This window comes from Centroberyx gerrardi, chromosome 1 (assembly GCF_048128805.1).
Source record: "Centroberyx gerrardi isolate f3 chromosome 1, fCenGer3.hap1.cur.20231027, whole genome shotgun sequence".
Classification (NCBI taxonomy): Eukaryota; Metazoa; Chordata; class Actinopteri; order Beryciformes; family Berycidae; genus Centroberyx; species Centroberyx gerrardi.
Window position 1 is genome coordinate 25,017,737 of NC_135997.1, and position 22,377 is coordinate 25,040,113.

General features: G+C 43.0%; 1 protein-coding gene across 1 annotated transcript in view; it reads left to right on the plus strand.

Annotated features, from left to right (window-relative positions):
- The window catches only part of hcn4 (hyperpolarization activated cyclic nucleotide-gated potassium channel 4), a 74,909-nt gene that overhangs the window by 2,645 nt on the left and 49,887 nt on the right, over positions 1-22,377 (plus strand). Inside the window, exon 2 of the mRNA XM_071894300.1 lies at positions 19,579-20,002. Coding sequence (XP_071750401.1) covers positions 19,579-20,002 — 424 coding nt within the window. The remainder of the gene's footprint in view (positions 1-19,578; positions 20,003-22,377) is intronic.

The following is a 22,377-nucleotide window of genomic DNA, read 5'->3' on the forward strand; positions in this document are numbered from 1 at the left end:
CTGGCAGCCGAGAGGCCCCGGGGTGTGAGTGGAGAAGGCTCAGCAAGAATCCTCCTTGAATAGAAAACAGACAAATTTATCTGTTTGTTTATCCAGTGGTCGAGTGAAGGGACAAATATACTGTGGTGCTTAACATCGCAGGATGTTTTATGTTGAGTTTTGTATTTTACATTTGGTATTTCGGAGAGTTGCTATGTCACTTAGTTTAAGATGTCATGAAAAGTAATTACTTTTTTCATTTGAGTGTGTGTGTGTGTGTGTGTGTGTATGCCTGATGATAAAGTGTGCATGTGTGTGTAAGAGCGAGAGAGCAAGAGATAGTGAGAGAGTGCCAGAGAGACAGAGAGAGAGAGAGATGTTCATGTGAGAAGAGCAAGGATATCTGTGCAACAAAGATAGGTTTTCCTGTGGATAAATGGAAAATGATCTCTTATAACATCACATTTCACCCAGGCTCATGGGTCTGGGGCCTAGATATCCCCTTGCACAACTGACTAAATTAACAAAGACTGACCTTACTTTTGATTCAGCTACTGCTGGACTGCAGGTGATCCAGTCTGTTATCTTTTATCTTTTATCCCTCTTTCCAACCACAACTGTCAGCATCTCAAAGTCCAATGGCACACAAATCTCACACAGAAGACAACTGCATCCCTCTTGATCAGCATCATTTATTTTGTCTGCCTGGTCTGCATTTGCCTCCTAGATTTCGTGTAATGAAGTATTCGTCCTCTGTTCTCCATGAGGAAGCGAGACATGCACTGATTAGACATGCTATGTTTGAATTCTGTTCAGTACATACATAACCCTAACAGTATGACAGTATAACAACAGTGCTGTATAGTGTATACTGCAACAAGCAACGTGAAATAATCTCAATGCTACATGGCAATTTCAACATTCAAACCATACTGAAGCCCAGAGGCTGGTGCATGTCAAGCGTTGCGTTCTGTGATTGGTTAATTCAGCACTGAAAGTAGTTTATTTACTCTGCTCATTTCTGATTAGTATTTTGCCAATCAAAACCCGGAAAACAGCACAACCCTGTAATAAATGCCCTGGCGCTTCCAGCAAACTGGTGTTGGAGAAAGAAATTGCCTAATAAGCAAGTATGCTGAAACAGTCTACTGATCAGCCAATACTATTTGCCAATACTCCACATAATTTGGGCAGGTCATCACGAGGAAGTGAGACGTGCATAAATTAGACGGTCTGCCATTTCTGTTATGCTTCTCCCAACCGGTTGTATTCCATCTGACCCCTCTGCTCTCTTACTCACCATGTTAAATGTCATAGGGGAGGGCGGTTTGGGGGTTGGGGGACAATGTCCTGTAACCAAAAGGTCAGAGATTTGGCAACAGCCGTTCCTTTCGAAGCGTCTTGGAGCAGGATGCTGAACCTCTATCTGCTCCTGTGGTCCTGCTCCTCAATGCACTCCTCGGACCCATCTGGTGAAATGCATACATGTATGACTGCCTAAAGTGCTATATACTAAAAAAGTGAGTCCACTGAGTGTAAGATGGAGATAGAGTGCTCTAAAAAAAAAAAATGGGAATCAGGCTAGCCGCCCACTTGTTCTGGGTCTGAGGGAGGATATTACTGTATATTGCCATAATTAAACATTTTGGCGATCTGAGAGCAATTCGCTTGTTGTACAAGCACTCGACTCGATGATTATGTAATCACTCAACTCTACAATTAAAACCACTTTAGATCCTGAGTCACAGCTGAAAGATGTGGCACTCAGTCAGGACAGTCAAGTTTGAGTCTGTGCCTCGGCTTACACTGTATGGGAAATTACTCTCGTGCAGTTTCTCTGTGTCCAAGACCGTGGCAATATAGTCACGGAATGCAGAAGACAAGACACACACACACACACACACACACACACACTCATGCATGTACAAACACACACATTCAAGCATAGGGGTCCTGTTATTTCACTACCAGACAGCCATGACATAATTTCATCAAAAAAATAAAAGCAATTTCAAACAGTATTTGAAAATCACTGTTGTGAATGTGAGATTGAGAAAAATAAACTTCATGTCACTGCATGTTGTCATGGGATACAGCCAGTATTTTGAAAGGAGAATCACGATACTGGGAGACGTTCCTTCAAAATCTGGATCGGAAACAGGACAAGATGGCTGTAATTAAAGTACACAAGGAGATGAGGGGGACCTTTTAATGGGCATGAGGAAGAGAAGGGTCTCTGTGACTAAAAGTTTTATTCCCATGTCTGCATCAAAGCTTTGGCATTATAAGCTCAAATTAGAGTGTCACAAGGAGTCACACAGTCATCGCTGCGGCGGAATTCAGCAATATCTCCTCTTGTCAAGTATTGTATAACGCTAAGAAGCAGGGGAGGAGCAATATCTTCCAAGGGAAAAGAAGGATTAAAAATGGCATCATAATCCAATCTACAGCCTCATTTCCAGATCCAAAGCTGAACGGCCTCCTTCGCTTCTGAACAAGCATCTTCCAGCGTGGAGATGTGGTCAGTTCGCTGGCCGGCCAGAGGGTGACAGCTCGGTGACCGAGATACCCCCCATTTGAAAACGGTGACGCCTATTCTCACAAAATGACTGATATGTGATCAGATTTTGACAAAGGGTTGTTGATCACTACTGACAATTCAGTGATTACTATGCCAGCTGCTGAGATTACTGGCTCTCAAAACTACCCCCTTTAAAAAAAATGATGACAAAAAATGATTATTATTACGGTATTTTGCTTCATGATATGTTACCTCTTCACTAGATGTTTATGGTGGATCTGTGCTCTAAATACCCGGCTTACTCATCTCTATTGTGAAAATGTGACTTCATTGTTTGTCAATCATATGCCGCTGTAAGCCGTGCCTGTTGATGTCGTTGTAATTCCTTGGTCGCCGATAGCCGTCGATAAAAGTCATGGCTTACTTAATGCCCCTTTAAAGAATAACAGAAAATTCTTTGATTGACAAAACGATAACCGTCTCACAGACTGGTTCCTTTATATTTGAGAAATATTGAATGATGAAATTCACATGATGTATTTTTTTTTTTTTTTTTCCCCGAAATGGATAGAGCCCTTTGAATGGAATGCATCAGCGGATAGATTGTGCAGAGTTCTAGACAAATGATGCGGCGCGATATTAGCATGCAGTCCTCTGATCGTCAAGTGCCTTTTAATTATCTTGTGATTCGGTGCCCAAAGGACACATCTGTTGGAAAGTCCTCTGCATTTCCCTGGAGAGGTAGAAAGGAAGATGTCGCGCATTAGAACTTTTGTTGTAGTGAAGGCTCTATTAAGCGGCCCGTTTTCCTTCAGAACAGCGCTGCCAACACTATCAGAAGGAGAGGCCGGCTGTCCTGCAGTTTCTGTCAATCAGTCCAATCCCTCTGCAACAGTCAGGCGAATCCTTCCACCCTCTCTGCAAACTCCACTTTTTCACCATGCCTTTTATTCCTCCTGCACATCCAGTGCCGTTTCCCCAAAGACACTTACCTTGGCAGTGGGAAAAAATGAACCTTCTGAAAAGACATCTTACAATTTCATTTCGCTCTGTTACCTTTGCAGAGGAATACATTAAAGGAAAGTAGAGCAGATTTTGTCAGCAGAGTGCACATTAAGGCTGTGATATAGTTTAAGGGAAAAGTAACACTCTTACGCAAATATGCACAAAATGTTGACTCCTGAATGCATTTATGGAACCTATTAATTTAGCTGGCTTCATTACTATGTTGCTGTACTCATTCTGTCGCTGAAGTGCATCATAGATTATGTTAAATTCTCTAGAAGTACAAATTGAAAAACCTTTTTTTGGGTAGCTTGTCATTAAATTAGCCATGTTGACTTTTGCATATTTGTATGTCTCCAGCATCAAAAGACTGTAAGTGGTAATAAAAAGTGTATTATGCCTAATAAGAATAAAGAGAGAATGGTAGCAATGCCAGCCAGTTAGCTGTTCCCTACAAGTGCCCGGATTGCCTGTGTGTATCTATACATTTTAGGGAAAATGTGAGGGGAAACAACAATTCTTGCTGTATTGTTGTCCCCTTGTGCAAGTTACATTGATATACTGTAAGCTTCATTAAGCGTTAGTGACATGAATATCATCCAGTGTGTAAACAGTTTGATTTTCTCACAGACACAGATAACAGCTACAGGCTTCTGTTGAAGATACTCTTGCTTTACTTTACTTGAGGTGTGCGTGCACTCGTGTGTGTCTCTCTGTGTGTGTGTGTGTGTGTGTGTGTGTGTGTGTGTGTTGTGCTTGTGAGAGTGCAGGGTCAGATTAAATGACAGCGTTCTCTATTTCAGTCAGGCTGATTACGGTTGATTTGCGGCTGCGTTTTGCTATTGATTTGTTTGGGTCTTGTGGGGCCTCTCGCTTGCCATTGGTGGATTTATTGAAAAACGAGATGGGGAAGCATAGACGGCCGCGGCGATGGTGGTTCCCCCTTTGGTGGGAGGTGGCAGGAGTCATAGGGAGTGATAAATACACAAAGATGAAGGCGAGGTGCTGGTCGGTCGGAGCTCCATTCATACACTGTTTATTGACAGTTTTTCGGTTCAGTGAGTCTTGCTGACAAATGTAAACCTACCTAAAGGAGACCCATACTGGATCAAAATGTTTTCAATAAAAAGTGCATGAGCGTGTCTTCTCATCTTCATTCCGCAGTGCATCTGCATAGGATGGTGGGGGAAAAAAATTGGAGGTATGACACTACATGGGATAAATGACACTCTATTCCTTTTGGTCTCTATTAAATAAGTCCTCCTTTAATTTAGTGAGGGTAAAACACGGGGATTACAGGCGGTTCTGGCTGGGCCTGAAAGTGGGGTAATCAAAATAGGCTGCTGTGCTCATCCACGAATATTAGGAGCCAAGAGATTATTACAGCACAATTTATTTAATGGAGGGAGCCCAGGGAGGATATGGGTGGCCGGTGGGGGGAAGGTTGCCTGTCATCGTGGCAGAGTGATTGAAATGTACCGCGTGACCTCGGCACACTTATGTGGGAGTGTGAAACCGGGACACGTGATCACACCCCTACGAGAATGGACACTCTTTTTTTTTTTTTTTGCATGTCCGTGATTTTTTTACCCCTCTCGATATGTCATTTAATTCAGCTGTACGTATTAGGCAGCCAGCCGAGTTTAACCTTGGCAAAGTGATGGTAATCTCAGGGTGAGATTATATTGATTGATTGGACATCATATACATTTTGAAAATGGGAACGGCTGCAGGAACCATTTCCTGTTAAGTGCTGCATGTCACCCAGCTGGTATTTTTGATGTATTTTTGTCACCTGACAAATGCAGTGTTGTGTGTCCTTCCCGCTCCACCGTCCTCTACACTGCAACATCAATTTATAATCTCTCCAGGTGGATACACAACCCCAGTCGGCCCAGATCCATTCTCAAGTTTTTCTCTTTTAACACTTTACAGCATCAAATGTATTTTTCTTGCCGCTAGACATCTGTGATTATTGTCCTGCTGACCAGTGGTAAATATGTCAGCTTCACTTATTTCAACGTTTCAGAGGGGGGTGATAGAGAAAAAAAGTGGGTTTTTTTCCCAAATTCATCACCCCACAGTCAAGTTTGCAGTCCCAGGCCTCTTTGCCTTGTATGTGACATTTGAGTGACCAAGAGCTCTGTAGGACTTTCTGCATTCTGGCTGACACATTCTGCCTCTGGCTACGCCTGCCACAGCCGAAGGAGGGAATACTGTTTAATTCAGCACCACACCCTACTCTGGAAAACAAAATATTAAGAACGCCTGCTTTTTCCATGAAATATCCTGACCCTGATCCCTTATTGGCAGGTTAAAGAAAGATTTTAAGCCTTGTGACACTTTAGATATGAACTGTGCAAAAGAGGATGCTATTCAGTATTAGGAAGGTGGTTCTCTGTGTAGATAAACACTAAATTTGACAGTAGTAACTTGTTACGCCTTTTTTCCTGACCTGTGGCACAGAGAGAAATGTCCCCTCTTCTGCATGACAGGATGAATGGCTGATTGTAAATCTCGCGTTACACTTTAGTTCTCCTTTTACTGTGGCATTTGACTTGTAATCAGTGGTAGTCAAAGAAGCAATCACCATCATCACAGGTTCTACAGGTGGAATCTAGCAATAACACCTGAGAGGGCATTCACGGTAAGGAATGCCCTCTCCGGTACCATTGCTTTCATGCAGCAGTTACCAACACATGTGTAGTGACTGAAAAGTTTTCTTCAATGTACTGTACATACAAAAGAATAGAAAAAAAATTGGAGAAAACAAGAACGATCACTAGCAAGCTCCCTGGTTGCCACAAACGATGACATAGCAACCAAGAAAGCACAGCGAGGTGCGCTTTATGGGAATTGTCAGCAGGGTTGGAACAAGTCTTTGACCGATATGACTGCTTGGTTGAAACCTCCCCGCTGTATAGTTTGCTACTGCTTCTCTCTGACTGCTGTCTTCTGTTCTGGCACTCTATTCACAGGCAGACCTAGGTTAAAAAGTGTTTGCAACTGCTTTTCATGGTTTGTTTTAACCTACTTAGGTGCCAGATGGCTGGGGTTTGCTAATTAGAACAATACAACGAGCGCCCGGAAGCTCAGACAATCACATTGAAAGTCAACTCAGTGAAGCTCTCTCTGTTTGACCTGGCACTATCGTCGCTGTTCTGATATATTAAACCTCATCCATTTGCACTCCATGCAGGTTAAAATAAATGCTTAGGATTAATTGCAAACAGTATTTTGACCCTGGTTTGTTCTTCAACTGGAGAAAAGTGCAATGCATTAGTGAGAGATTGCTTAGTGTTGCTTGCAACGTTCCTAAGAAAAATTCAAACTTGTATGTTTTTTATGCATTATTAGTACAGTACATTAACCAAATCATGCCTTCCCTTGTGATGACCTCTACACACACACTGTAGCCCCAACCCACTCAGTCCTCCCCACACAGCTTCTGCTGTATCTAGTAGATACACACTGACCTCTTCGGCCCTGCCTGTGTCCCAGGTGCATTCTCACACCCCTCCTCTCTCTGAAATTGGATTTCTTTTGTCCTCTCAGCCTGGATAGGAAATGGTCAAGATGTGAAACTGGTGTTGAAATGTTGATACAGGGGGTGGACAAAATAATGGAAAAATGACATGAAAAAGGACTTTAACTGTGAAGTAAGTAGATCACAATTACAAAGGCAGCTACACAGAGAAGTCATATTAAGTTGAATGCCAATTTGCAGTATGTGTCAGCTTTAAAAGAGGTCTGACAATCATCAATTTAGATTTTGAAGTTTTTGAAGCAGTATAATGTTCCAAATAGCTGGTGCCTGAATTGCAGGTGCATCAGTCTCAAAAACTGATGACCCCTGTGATATTATGTGATATCATGTTATCACATGTGAGGGCATTATGATCACAGGTCAAGTACATGTGCTGGTATGTGACCCCATGAAAAGTATGTGTAAGCACATGCTGAATCATATAAGCAAAAAGTGAAAGTGAAAAAATGAAAACATCATACTCAATAGTTTCAAAATGATTACGGTATCATGACACTGTATCTGACTGTAATAACCTATAGAAATTTAAATTATAATTTGAAGAGAAACACTTCCAGTTCCATCCTGGTGGCTCAGTTGGACAAGCCGTGTGTAACGTCTAACAGCTGAAAATTGCTCTTGGGAATGGAGGCAGAGTGCAGCAGTAATTCAGCAAGCATATAGTAAAAAGTGAGAGTTCTACTTTATCTTTATGTCATCTTTATGTCAATCCAACTAATGATCATTTGCACAGAATGCTCATAATTCACCTTTGCTTGTTATAATTCCATTAGTAATATCACTCTCACCTGCCATCTCTGCAAAAACAGACATGGCGGGAGGATGGTATCGGGTTAGAAGGGCTCTCCTCTATTTACTCTGTATTTACGCTAAACCCTTTGGAAACAGCGGGGCTTCCACTTAGAGAGGACCGGGGTCCAGCGCACAGAATAAAGAACTCTGTGTTCGTGGCCGCCATGATTCACAGGGAATACTTCCCTGGATCAATGTGTTTGGCCCGGTCCCACCACACGCTGGATGTCTAGAAGACTCAGACAAATGGCCGGATTATGAGACATGCAGTGGTGGGAGACGGATTGTTCCCTCTCCTCTGCTCTGGGGGAGTCCCTATTTATCTTCACCATCTCCAAAGACGATTGCGTGTCCTCTTTTCCCCACCGGTATTGGCCGTACTCGTAAATGTCTACTGTGTGTTTGATTTTGAAGTAAACAGGGGGACAGCGGCAAGGGCGATGTGTTTAAATCACACGCCTGACACTGTTTAGCATGTACAATCGAGAAATTACAGAACTAACAAATAAACAAGATAAATCCTGCCCTATTTGGTTTAACAGTCAGATAAGCCTCCGCTTTTGCTTACTCACGCAGACCAGCAAAAACCAGATAAACTCTGCATCTCCTCCCCGATTTGATTTCATTTCATGCTTAAAATGTCTTCTTAGTGAGGGTTTTCCATCAACGCCGGCTTTTAAGCAGTATTAATTTTGGTTTTATTTTCCCCTACTTTTTATTTTTCCCTCATGTCTTTTTTGGCAAGAGGATGGCGGTGCCGAAAAAATGCTAAGTTACTTTTTCGAGTAATGCAGCTCAGAAATACAGTATGGAAAGGAAAGAGGTTTACGGCTTCCTTATCCAGAAGACCACGCTGAGATGGATTTGTCCTCGCATGCTCCCTCTCATGGTCTCTTTCCTCCCTTTAGCCTTTCTGTCCTAGTAATTTGTTGTGCACGGTCTCATTTTCTCTCCCTGTATCCACTTTCTCTCCCCCCCCTCCCTTTTTTTTTTGTTTTCTTTTCTCACCCTTTCTCTCCCTCTCGCCCTCTGACCCCGGATCAACATTTCGGAGACGGATAGAAAAGCCTTTCATTCTGGCTGCTCCATTTGCTGATTACATCACCTGGTTGGTGAAGATAATGGCCTGTGCTGGTGCAGAGCACGGAGCGAGGGGACGAGGTGACAGTGTACAGTGTGACTAGGGCCCGCTATTATAGACAAAACGTTATCAATACTCTCTCTCTCTCTCTCTCTCTCTCTCTCCTGTCCAACAAGGGCAGGGGGGGGCAGGAGGAGGGGGAGGGCTTGCAGTCGGGGGGCACTGGCCAGTGTTTCCTCCGCCACGCTCTGTGGCTGGCTGACAGTGGACCCCTTGACATGACACCAAGGACCTTGTGGGAGATAACAAGGCATCATGATAAAAACAGAGATGCAATTAGTGCCAGAATGACAGTCCAGAAAGCTGGAGTGCAGATACTGACGCATGTTAGTAGGATAAGTGCAAGCTGATGGGGAGCGGCTGGAGAGCTGCCTGCCCTGTCGCTGTGTGCTCTCTCTCTGGCAACCTCCGCCACTCTGTTTTTTTTTTTGTTTTTTTTTAGTTAGTTGCTGACTGCAGAGTATCCTTGTGGAGTCTTCTATTCCCCCCGAGCAGATAGCTTGCAGGTTGTGCTCTGTGAAACTGTGAAGGACTCTGTGGGGCTACAGAGACAAGGACAGGGACACTCTGCCTTGCCACTAGTGGCGCCAGGCAGCGCCTCTCCAGAAACAACCGGGAAAAAAAAGAAAAGAAATCCCACTGATATGACAAGGGGACGGGAAACACTCTGCTCCTTCAGAGCATTCTCCACGGCAGACTGCCTGATTACCTCTGGTCAGTCTGCAAAGTGGTTTTGGTGATTTCATTATTTAGTCAGAGTGCTTAAGTGCACACTTCTAAGATAATCTAACGTCAGAGCGAGTTTAGGCCAGGTTTATTGCAATGAGTGGCTGTGGTGGTTTGGGAATGTTTGGGACTGACACAATGGCAGTCCAGAGATTAGCCATAGACGTTGCCTAAGTATTGACGTTTACAAATTCCAAGCATTCGTTAGATTTTAAATATTTGTTTTCCATTCTTACGTGGTCCTTTCTAACTGTTCAAGAAGAACCATCATAAAAGCAATACACTGTCTTTTTAAAAGGAGTGTCTGTCTCACTGTCTTTTTGTAAATACACTCTCTGATCAACTGAGAAGATTGGTAGCAGCCTCACGTCTGTGTGTTCAGTGTTTTAGTTCAACTAGTGCAGTGCCCGTTCAAAACGTGCCTGTCCGGAACGGGCCGATTGCTGCTTGAAGCTTTCTCGAGAACCGCGTGTGCCCGTACCGTTTGAGCCCTGCTGCTGCACAGAGCGCTGTCCGCTTGGTTATATTGAACATGTCGCGTGTCCAAATTGCACCAAATCCGACACTGCACGTCCTTGGGTCCCCAGTCCCCAGACTTCACCAGTGAGACTAAACTGCGCTTCCATTGGTTGATTCTGCTGCCAATCAAACGTGTCTGCGCTCCTATTGGCTAGTTTTACTGCCTCCGCCTCTGTTTTTTTCTCCTGTGTGTGCTCGTTCTTCTCTCTCGGGCAGTTTAACTGAGCGGGGCGCGTGCCTTTGTCCCGCTCAGCCAATCAGAGCTCTGAAGCCCCCGCCCCGCTGGACTCAGACAGAGCTGAGCGGCTCGCTGTTCGCTTGTTTAGTCAAAGTTTATTAATATTGAATGTGTCGCGTGTCCAAATTGCACCAAATCCGACACTGCATGTCCTTGGGTCCCCAGCAATACACCCGCCAAGTGTGAAGTCGATCGGACGAACGGTTCTCGAGATATGCGAAGGACACACACACACACACGCGCTCACTCACTCACAGACAGAGATTCCTCGAATTAGTAGATAGATACAATTCAAAGCAAGTGGTGTATATTAAGTGGATGGCACAACTTCTCTAAGCACCATAGTGCACTAAATACTGAACTGCTACAACTGCTACAAGTGTTTTGGTTGCATTGCATTAAGTTTATCAAGGAGCGCATTTGCTAAAGAGTCAGTGCATTCCTTTAAGCGGTCGAAGCTGTTTTCTACTGCAGCAGATGTGACACTGTCTTTCGCATTGTCTTTCGCTTGCCTCTGTTGAATAACAGTCCTAGACAGGGCTTTTGGGGTGAATGAAAAATCACATCCTGTGCCCTCACCTTGATGTCCTACCTTAGGCCTACTTGTAATCTTATTTATGGTTCTTTTAGCAATGTTAGGTAAGGTTGACTCTTTTCAGTAGATTTTCTCTTTCCTCCCCCCCCACTGTGTAGGTATTTAGTAAATCCATCTGTTTTCCCTTAGCCTAAGGTTGGGGAGATTTGCTTTTCTCTCCGATGAAATCTTCTTAGCTTAGGTTTGATAAAACAGCGTGCCTCACCTAAATATAGCCACCTGCGACTGCGCAGCCCCAGTGTCAGTGATGTGCTCGCAGTGTGCCTGCTGGCTGTGCTTAGCAAAGACAGCGCTGTTATGACAGTTCATTGGAGCGGGTGACAACAAAAATAGGATTAACCCTTTTAACCTGATTTTTTTTTCTCCCAGACACTTCAATCTCGCTGTGTTTGCCAACTGGCTTGTTTAAGACCAGTGGACTATTTTTACACGAGTAGTACAGTTCTTTTATGTTACAGATGTTGTTCTCCTGTTCAGTATAACAGTCTTTATCTTAAGTTGCCTCTCTCTTTGGCTAAGTGTGGTTTATGGCAAATTAAGGGACGTTTGTTTGCTCATGTAAGAGACTTATATGCTTCATTCTCACTCATCCACCCTCTTGTCAAAAATGGCCGTGGGCTTAATGGATTCCCCCATCTGTGTACACCAACACATAAGCATAAACATAGCCAGACACACATATGCACATACACAAACACACACACACACATGCACACACACATTCAATACATGCATATAGAGATAGAGCAGATATACACACCCACATGCATACATGCATACATGCTGTGCACAGCTGGTTGTGCACAGCATGCACACGGTACACATGCATACACACACACACACACACGCACATACAAACCGTGACTATGCAACGTTCTTTGTCCCACATGAGGGGAAGAACATGCAGTGGTCAAACTGAAATGGAGAGTTTGCACAGCTAATATTTAACATGACATGAGGCAGAATTCTCAGGCAGATGGCAAATCCGCACTTCTGAACAAAACCAAATCTTCAGAGAGAAAATGGGAGAAAAAAAAAAAAACACGCACAAAACAAGCAAATGAATTATTCAAAAGGGGAGCCGCTTTTTATATGCATAAGCAGATAAACTTCAATCATTCAATCAGCGCAAATCACATTTACAGTGCATACAGTGCTGCTGGTGCTCTCAGGGAAGTGTAGATTGGGAGTACCCACTGTTCTTGTGCTGTTCCCATTCAGTCAGTGCCACGCAGGATGAAGGGAGGCGCTGTTCAATGCTGTCTGCCACTTGTACCTGACATGACAGACGACCTACCTACATGCTATGCCGTCACTCTCCCAGCATGGTAGCCAACAGGTAGAAATAGCTCCCTACCAGCGAAACACAGGCACACATACACACATTGTTGTCCTGCAGCCCTATTTAGCCTGCACCTCCTCAATCTAAATGTGCCCTTAAAGGGTTAACAGGTTTTTTCAGTGGCACCAGTGTGTATCTGAAGCCGTTGGCGGTAATGGAGGCTCAGAATGATGGAACACTTGGCTGGCTCTCACAATGGCCTTCAGGTAGCCGGCTAGCAGGGTGGGGAGCATGAGAGAGGCTTATCATGTAGTCAGACGCACTCTGAGGGTGAGAACATGTTTCCGCCGTCCCCGGTCACCCCACCGGAGAGCAGAGTGGGCTGCGGCTCTGTCCCTCCAGACAGGAGAATGTCAGGACTCCCTTCATCAGCACAGTGAGCTCTGCTTCATAACAAGTTAGGTGTGAGCTTTTGCTAGTGTGGTCACTCCCGCTCTCTTTTGCACCATCTGTCTGCCTCTCTGGACCTCATTTATAGAAGTTTCTTACACCCGTCCTGCAAAGCGACCACCCTGCCAGCCATTCCTCTCTCTTCGTCTCCATTTTATTTTTCTTTGTCTACTTTCCTGTGGTCTGTCTTTGCTTCCTTCTCCTGCGGACTGCCCCGATCTTCCCCAGTGCTCTCATCACCACACACACACACACACACACACACACAAGCTCTGGCCACATTTATTGGAGAATTTGTTTGGACTTGTCTATTGTTTTATCATTTCTTGTTTTTATCTGGATTGGTGTCCTTTGTTTTCTGAAAGCACTTTGTGACGTACCTATTTGTTAAAAATGTTCCGTAGATAAATCTGACTTGACTTGAGATCCAAATCCAAGCCAAAAGTTTTATTTATATAAAAAACGTCATGGCAAAATCAGCGCTTTACATTTATTTTCTCTAATTTCCTCCATATTTTATAGAACTAGACTTAATTTCTATAATCATCCAAGGTACAGCTGCAATAGACACTTATTTTTAGGCTGGGCTATAGGCACAGCACTATACATTGGCCTAGGGTTTAACATATTGCCAGTTTAACATTTTGAAGAGTACATGCCTGGAGGCATGGTCAGAACGGCCCAGCCATCACTAGGGTCAACTAGTCTTGTTTATCATAGTATTTGTAACAATTGGGCAATAAAGCATAGGATAAAATCAAAGAACATTTCTACAAATGAGGCCCCATCTCTCTTTCTCTCTCCTCCTACACCAGAGAATATCACTGCTGTATCACCACTGCAAGGACACTGCATTTTGTTTTCATCAAGACAAATAGTAGACCCATCTATAAGTGTGCAATTTGGGATGCACACAGAGGTATGGGATTGTTTTATGCCTTTGCAATGCATCCCACACTCACTCAACTGTATTTATAGAACAATGTTCTTCTATGTCAGGGTCCCAGTGCATAATAAAACACAGTAAATGGATCCCTGCTATGCTTAGGTGGGCTGACCTCCATTTGGAGGCAACCGCAAGAGTGAAAAGGAGAAGTCATGTACATGTACACATGCAAGCATGCACACACACACACACACACACACACACACACACACACATAAACACATGCATGCATAAACCCACACAGTATACACATGCACGCGTGCGTGCACGCACTCACACACACACACACACACACACACACACACACACACACACACACACAAACAGTATGCCAAGGGATTCATACGGGCCTCTTTGAAATTCTGCATACTGAGCGTCTTGTTTGTCCCACTATATTTTAGTGGGTCAATCAAAACAATCTTTCTATCTTGATGAGACTATGCGTCCTGATTATCTTTTTGTATTGGAGCGCATGCCATGCATTGCCCTTGATATTTGGAAAGAAGTGTTTGCACAATGAACGTTGAATGTACAGCAGCTGCTGTTGATCTTACCAATCCCCACGCTCCTATAACAAGTGAAGCTTGCTCAAACAGGTGCCAGCAGTAGCTGTGCTCTGCCAGAGTGAGGTGCAGAGGTGTTTAACAGCATCCTGTCTTGATGTGCCTTCTGCTAGGATGTGCAGGAGCTCTCCTCTGCCTCATGTTCTCTTTTCTGTTCTCTTTCACTCTCTCCCCTCACTCTGTCTTTCAAACAGCATCATCTAACTGCTGGCTGGGTCTTTTCTGCAAGGTATATATTTTTTTTCCTTGTACACCAGACGTCTTTGTCAGGCCCCCAGCATTCTTGTCTTGGTTTTTCTGCTGCAGAAAGATATCTTGTGTTTTCAACTTGCATTCATATTACATTTAGTTGTACATGTTTTGTATTCATCTCGCCGTGCACACACTTGCTGACTAGCTAGCAGAAAAAAAACCCACCAGGATGAAATGCATTATAAGTGTTGTTTGTGTCTAAAGGTAACCACCAGCATGGCTACTGCAACAATTCATAAATAGGTGCATATTCTTATTTGTTTGGGGTGGCACAAGCCAGAATATGGAATGCTGCTTTTTGCATAACATTGGCTTAGTGCTGAAAAGACCTATTATGTAGGGCTGGGTCCTCAGAAGTGATGGGAATAGCAAAACAAAGGCAAAGATTTGCAGGTGTTACAGAAACTGAAAGACAGAGATAGGCTAATCTTAGTTCATTGTGGTTGGACCCCGTTATGGGCCGTGAGTGCACCTCCATCCTGTTAGTATGCTATGTATTTAAATGCACAGGCTATCTGGCATTCGTAATTCTAGGGAATGTGGGATTGCGAGGAACAAATGTCATTACCTGTGCTTGTGTTACTTCCTTTGAAGTTTTTCTTGTCCTCTTGGGCTTTTAGTCTTAACATGAGCAAACACAGTGGCAGCAATGTCTTTCCAAATATAACTCCACTTGACAAGAAGCTGAAACAGTGGATACCCTTTTACTTTGAAGAATTCCAATTACTGTCACTGTTTCCTCAGTGTGTGCGTGTGTGCATGTGTGTGTGCATGTGTGTGAATGTGTGTGAATGTGTGCAAGAGAGAAGAAACTGAGAGATGTGTGTCTCTGTGTATGTATAGATGTATGCATGTGTGTGTGTGTGTGTGTGTGTGTGTGTGTGTGTTTGTGTGTGTGTGTGTGTGCGTGAGAAGTGCTTGTAAACCCTAATCCTGTCACACTGCAGCTCGAGTGTCTGCTAGATAGCAGGCTGTGTAATTTCCCCGCAACATTTTTCATTCAAAGGAATGTAAACTGTCCACAGACAGTTATGTGTTCTCAGAGGCAATGAAGACCTCTCGTCTCCAGAGAGCCAACCATGACAAAGAGCAACATGAAGAATACAGAGAATACATTTTGCATTACTGCTGGAGTGTTTACTGTTGGCTATTTTTTTTTGTAAACAGTAAAACAGAATAGTCATGCTGTAATACAGAAATCAACTGAAAAGACAACAAAATTGTCTCATTTTGAGACATTTAATCACAATTTCTGCTGTGACCAACATATACATTATACTGTATTAGTGTTCAAATTATCAAATTTCCTTTACATCAGTGATTACGGTAGCACCACTGGGAAGATATAGTGACACAAGCGCTTATTTTTAATCTGTAATTTTTTGCTTCATAAAGCCATTAAATGCAATTTTTTTTTTTGTAAAAAAACGATTTAGAAGTAAATTTGACTTAACCTGACTGGGACCAGAGTTCAACATCCGCAAGTTGGTCCATAGTAAACCCATGAGTTGTTTACTTCCGCACTCTGTGACTCAACCATGTAATCAATAGACATTGGCTGCAACAAGGAAGTGAAAGAGCAGCAATCAGTTTCTGTAGTCCACCTAGCTTGCAGTAAAAATGGATCTTCTGTCATGGCTACGTCTGTAGTATCCTTTCTTTCTTATTTCTTATGGCCCTGCTCTTGAAATTGGTTTTGTTCGGAGACAGATGTTTATGGTGGGGCTAAAGTTGGGCGACTAAATCATCCAAGCTTACTGGACCAATCCACCGTGCAGAAACCTGCCTCATGATCCAATCTATGGAGCACCCAGGATATATCATCCTTAACACAAAAGAACCAATCTGGATTCAATTACCAAGCCAGCAGAGAGTGTAATTTATATCCAAACTCTCGGGCTTGGAAGATGGACAAGGTCACGGTACACTTTGTAATTAACAGTTAACCCTCATTGACCTTTTGAATGGGAGCCTAGGTACCACAAGCAGGAGTTGTGATTTACAGTACAAACGCAAATAGCTTTCACGTCAAGCTGCCTGCTGCCGGGGCGGGGAGGTTACATATATGTAGGTCATTACTCCATCATTACATCCTGTATATGAGCCTGCTGCCTGCACACATGCACAGCACACACAAGAGTCTCAAAGGTTAAAACAGGCTAGCGTGTGTGTCTGGGTGGCTGGTAGTGGTTGTACATTAAAATCTTGGAAAAAGTCAAAGAACATTCCAAGGCATTTGTATAAATGAGGCCCCATCTCTCGCTCTCTCTCTCTCTCTCCATGTCCCCGCACCCTGCAGCAAATAACTTCTGCGTTGATGCCACCATGAAGGTCTTTGCCTTTTATGTCCAGAAAGAAAAACAGAATACAAATCCATAAATCCCAGTTAGGGATGCACACAGAGATATAGGATTTGTATGCCCGTGCAGTGTTTGCCAAGCAGTCTGCACTTTGTGTGTGTGTTTGTGTGTGTGTGTGTGTGTGTGTGTGTGTGTGCTGGGGCAGGGTGGGGAGTGTTTGGTGGTGGAGTGATAGCTGGTTATATATAGTATTGGGAAGGTAACTTTTAAAAGATGAGATGACACTTTATTGATTCCTGGGGGGAAATTAGGTAAAACACTAATGAAACAATAATGCATTAAAATATTCGTAAATGTGGGGATGTGGGGTTCTACAAACGTATGCTGGTGTCAATTATGTGCTCAATATCAATATCATAAACATAATAATAAATAATTAAATAAACAATAACATATAAAGCTATCAGTATGTATAACATATGAAATAGTGGAACCATTATGAAAATACCACTGCTATAGGCAGAATATAACATGATGAAATGAGAGTGTGAATTTACAGCAATGTACTTCATGTGCAAATGTGCACTGTATTCACATTAACAAGTCTCCAGATGGCCATATGAATAAAGTTGCTTACAGACTAGCAGTATAGAAAACCTAGCTCTTATCAAATATATTTCAGAATATTTCAGCCAGCCAGTGTGTTACAGATTACAGATAACATGCTTGACATAGTAATCAATTACATTACACTCTATATTACTCTCCGATTACTATAAAACTTACTTTTGAATTACTTTGCCTCCAAAATCAATAAAATATAAACTTACAGTAAGACTTTTCTAATCCAAATGCCTCACAATTGAGGTCATTTTGAACCAATAACATGTTACAATGACTGAAAAACAGTGAGAAAACACCAAGGCAGCTCATTTTCAAAAATCACCAAACTGGCTAACTGTAGCCCACTGGCTTGGCATACCTGAGCAGTGAATGGATGTGTATGTGTGCAAATGTAGCCATTTTTGTAGTCACACTCTTTACTGTATACTTGCTGAACTACTGCTGCACTTTGGCTTCATCCCAAGGAGGAATTGTTCGGAAAATCATATTTTTATCATAACTAATTGGTAGAGTTTTGGGTTCCAATATACTAATTTGGTTCCACTGTGTAACATTCAAGAAAGAATTGTCTGCAGTATTGTATTAATGGGGGATCGGACAAATCCATGACAGGGGGCTGTTCCAGTGGTTAGTACTGTCTACACTAGGTAACCTCTGTATGATAAAAACTTGAAAAGCTTCAGTATCTCTGTGGCATCTACTGCCAAACAAGATTATGTAAGACTGTGGGGCCCTTCACCATGGTATACCCTCCTAAAGACATGTAATTAGTGTCTAACCCACACAGACAAGCAGAAAACACACAGGCACATACACACATATGCACACAAACACATATATACATACACAGCATGGAGGATACATACAACGCAAACAGATACTGTACATACAGTGTATGATTAGAGTACACATTAATATTAGACCTATGGTTATTTTGACCCCTGAGCTAGTGTGTGTGTGTATGTGTGTGTGTGTGTGTGTAGGTGTGTGTGTGTGCGTGCGTTTGTGTGTGTGTGTGTGTGTGTGTGCGTGCGTTTGTGTGTGTACATGCGTGTGTTCATTGTGTAGTGTTTACTGTTTATTTTTTTCATTATGCCGGTTTGAATTTAACCAACACTGTATGATCTGTAAATTATGTTTATGTTCATTTTATCACAATTAAAATGACCTTTCCTGCCTCAAACATGTTATTGAGTAATCCAGCAAGTAGTCACATTTTTCATGTGTATCTGACTTCTGTGGGGCATCTGAATAACTGTAACCAATTGCAAAAAAAAATGTTAACTGTATTGTAATCAGACTACAGTAACCCCATTCCACTACTGAACACTGAAAATGAAATTCAATTTAGGTTTTATTGTCTCTTGTACAATGAGATGAGGAGTGTGCTTTATAGCAAATTAATTCCATTTCTAATAATTTATTTTGGTTGGATGGCTATGAAAAATATGAGATACAGTATGCTTTAGAGAAGGTGGATTGTACAGTATTGGGCACAGTTTATCTGTAAAGCCTGGGGAAAATGGCAACTCCCTTTGCTTAAGAATATGTTTTTTATATTATGATAATAAGAGATGTATACGTAGATGTGTCTTCTTAGACCATGTGGGCCGGGTGCTTAGAGTGCATGATACTGAAATAAAAAAAAGTATTATGTACACAAAATTACTGTGAAGGTACTTTTATGTCCCTAATACATAATGTACTTACAACAGTGTAACAACACCGTTTTAATTAATCCATTTGCATGGTGTGTTACACTGTGTTAAGGAGATTTTCATCATGTACCTACACAGTAATATTGTGTACTTGCAATTTCTTTTCCATAGGTTAATGCACAGGTTAATACACTGGAATAAGGCCCTTGTAAAGTAAAGTGTTACCAAATTATTCAACAATATCTGTTACTCCCTAACCATAATGGGCAAGGTGTGAAAAGCAGTGGTACTTAATCAACTGTTGTGGGGGGAATAATGTCTGACTGCCTGTACTGCATTTAGTTAGCTGGAGAAGTGTATTATGCTGTGACCTTAGCCTTCTCTCCTCCACCCATCTCTCCCTCTCTCTCTTTCTCTCTCTCTCTCTCTCTCCCCACAAGGTTCTACTGGGACTTGACCATGCTGCTGCTGATGGTGGGCAACCTGATCATCATCCCCGTGGGCATCACGTTCTTCAAGGACGAGCACACGCCCCCCTGGATCGTGTTCAACGTGGTCTCCGACACTTTCTTCCTCATGGACCTGGTCCTCAACTTCAGGACGGGCATCGTCAAGGAGGACAACACGGAGATCATCCTGGACCCGCAGCAGATCAAGATCAAGTACCTGCGCAGCTGGTTCGTGGTGGACTTCATCTCCTCCATCCCCGTGGACTACATCTTCCTCATCGTGGAGACGCGCATCGACTCGGACTTCTACAAGACGGCGCGCGCCCTGCGGATCGTCCGCTTCACCAAGATCCTCAGCCTGCTGCGACTCCTGCGCCTCTCCCGCCTCATTCGCTACATCCACCAATGGGAAGAGGTAGGGGAGTGTGTGTGTGTGTGTTTACATCTGTGTGTGAGAGAGAAACTGAGAACATAAGTGCTGTGAACTTGTGCATTTGTCGTATGCGACCCAGTGTTATGCATGATGCGGTATGACGTGTGCTGTTTTCTGCGCCAGCCTTTGCAAACTGAATTTCTTGGACGACAATAAACGGTATCACATTATATCACAGAGAGAGAAATCACATTGATTGACAATCATGAGAGTGTGCTGTAAGTGTGATGAAGCAAGTCAAACAAATAGGGCTTCACTTCCTAAAGCCAATTATAGTCCACATGGTATTTCCATCCTGGGGAGCTACTGTGAGTATGTTTGCAGAGCTCCGTACCTTCCCCTTTCCCCTGGGGGAGGAAATATGGATGGATGCCGCCTCTGATTATATCCACCCTTGAAGGAGAAGTGAAGAGGCTCTTCTCTGTACCCCAGCCACCAATGAGCTGATGAAGCTGGGATGTTGATTAGCATTTCTCTGTATGTGCCCATCTAGCTAGCGGTGGGGCCACAGAGCCTAGAGAGGCATTGCTGCAATACAAGCATGATTATAATTGCGGTAATAATTAGAAATGTTCCCGTTGCCCTCGCTCGGTGCATCTTGTTGTTGAGTCTCAGAGGTAAAAGGTGCAGAGTGAAGCATCAGAGTGTCAGCGTGGAGCCAACAAGAAGACGCTCAGCCAGAGGACAATATGGGACAGGCAGGGCTGCAGTGGTTTAGATGATTATATTTGTCAATTTACACAAGGTAACTGTGTAATTGGTAGTATGGAGAAATGTATGGGCAGGCCAAAGCAACCAGGACAAGATCTTTTTAAACGATGGTAGCAATTTATTCACGTTGTCTGGTCACAAAAAACAGAATAATAATGTATATATAGAGAGAGCCCTCCCTCCAATTAAAACAGGCCTATCAGGTCAGGATTCTGCCTTAGTCATTGTTTGGCCTGACCACAAGTTTCTCCATACCTCCACTCACTACAGCCTATAACAGCAGTGGTATTGATACATGTTTTTGGAGACAAAAGGCAGATCAAATGCGAGGTGCAGAGTGTGGGCAAAGACAAAACCCTATGCCAGAGGGAAAGTACAGGGGGGAAAGTGCAGAAAGAACAATGAAGTCAGAGCCAGCACCTGAGAGAACAACAGCAGCTGAAGGTGAGACAGAACTGCCGGTAGTACGGGCAAAAACGTTTACTGTGAGCTCCTCAACTCCAGGAGCTCTCTGAACCAAACTTTATTGATGAAATGAGAGAATTGATGTAGCGCTCTAAAAAGACTGAGGCATCGCTTTTTGAACAGATCAAACAGATCAGAGATAACATGTAGCAGAAGACTGGACAGGACGGGTTATCAGAGGAACTTTGTATTCAACATTTTCCTCACCCTGCACCTACTGGCTCCCAAAGGCCACCCACTGGACCTCCCACATTTTTGCCTTCAGTTATCCAACCCAGAGACTCCATCCCATCACTTCCATTAGTTATTATACAGTATGTTGTGGTGAGTGGTAGTATGGAGAAGTGTGTGGTCAGGACAATGAGCAGGACAGAAGCTTTGTCAAACCAAGGTAGCAATTTATACACATTGTCAATAACAAGACAAAACAGCTAACACATTCCCCATAACGACATTTTACAGAATATAGCTGAATAAAACTGTACTGTGACATTCCCATTCTATTATTCACCCATCTTAAAGGCCCAACCTACTCACACCTCCAGACAAAGGACACACTGACAGATAATAGGTTACATTTTTGAGAATAACCTTGGATTGATTGGCACAATTATTAACCTTTTTTTTTTTTTACATCACCATTGTCCTATTCTTTATTTGTTGAGAAAGTAAACTAACACACAAGAGAGTGGGCACCTTCCTCTTAATAATTTCCTTTCATTTGCAAACAAGCTGTATGAGCAATCACAGTGAATTCAAAACATGAGTAATGTTTCACGTTAAGGGAAGGCTACACTACAAACTGCTGTTTTTTTCCGCATATCCTCCCTAAAAACACACATAGCCCCCTAGATGCATGCATTTCATCAGAGAGGCTGGACTGCAGGTTTGGGCATGATGGAGCAGTTTAAGGTTTATTGCCTTGGTCGAAAGCACTTTGACAGAATCTATGGGCATGGTTATGATAAAGATGTAATACCAGCAACCCTGCAATACACCCTGTTGTTGGTGTCAGGGATCAAAGCAACAGCTTTCAGTTACTAGTCAGCTTCTCTTCCTCTAGGCCAAGAAGCCATTTAAAAGATGAGTTTTACACTTACAGATGTAGCCAACACATACATCCCACTTTTTGCTACACACACTGCATGCAGCAGTATGCTACATCTGCACTGTTGCTTCAT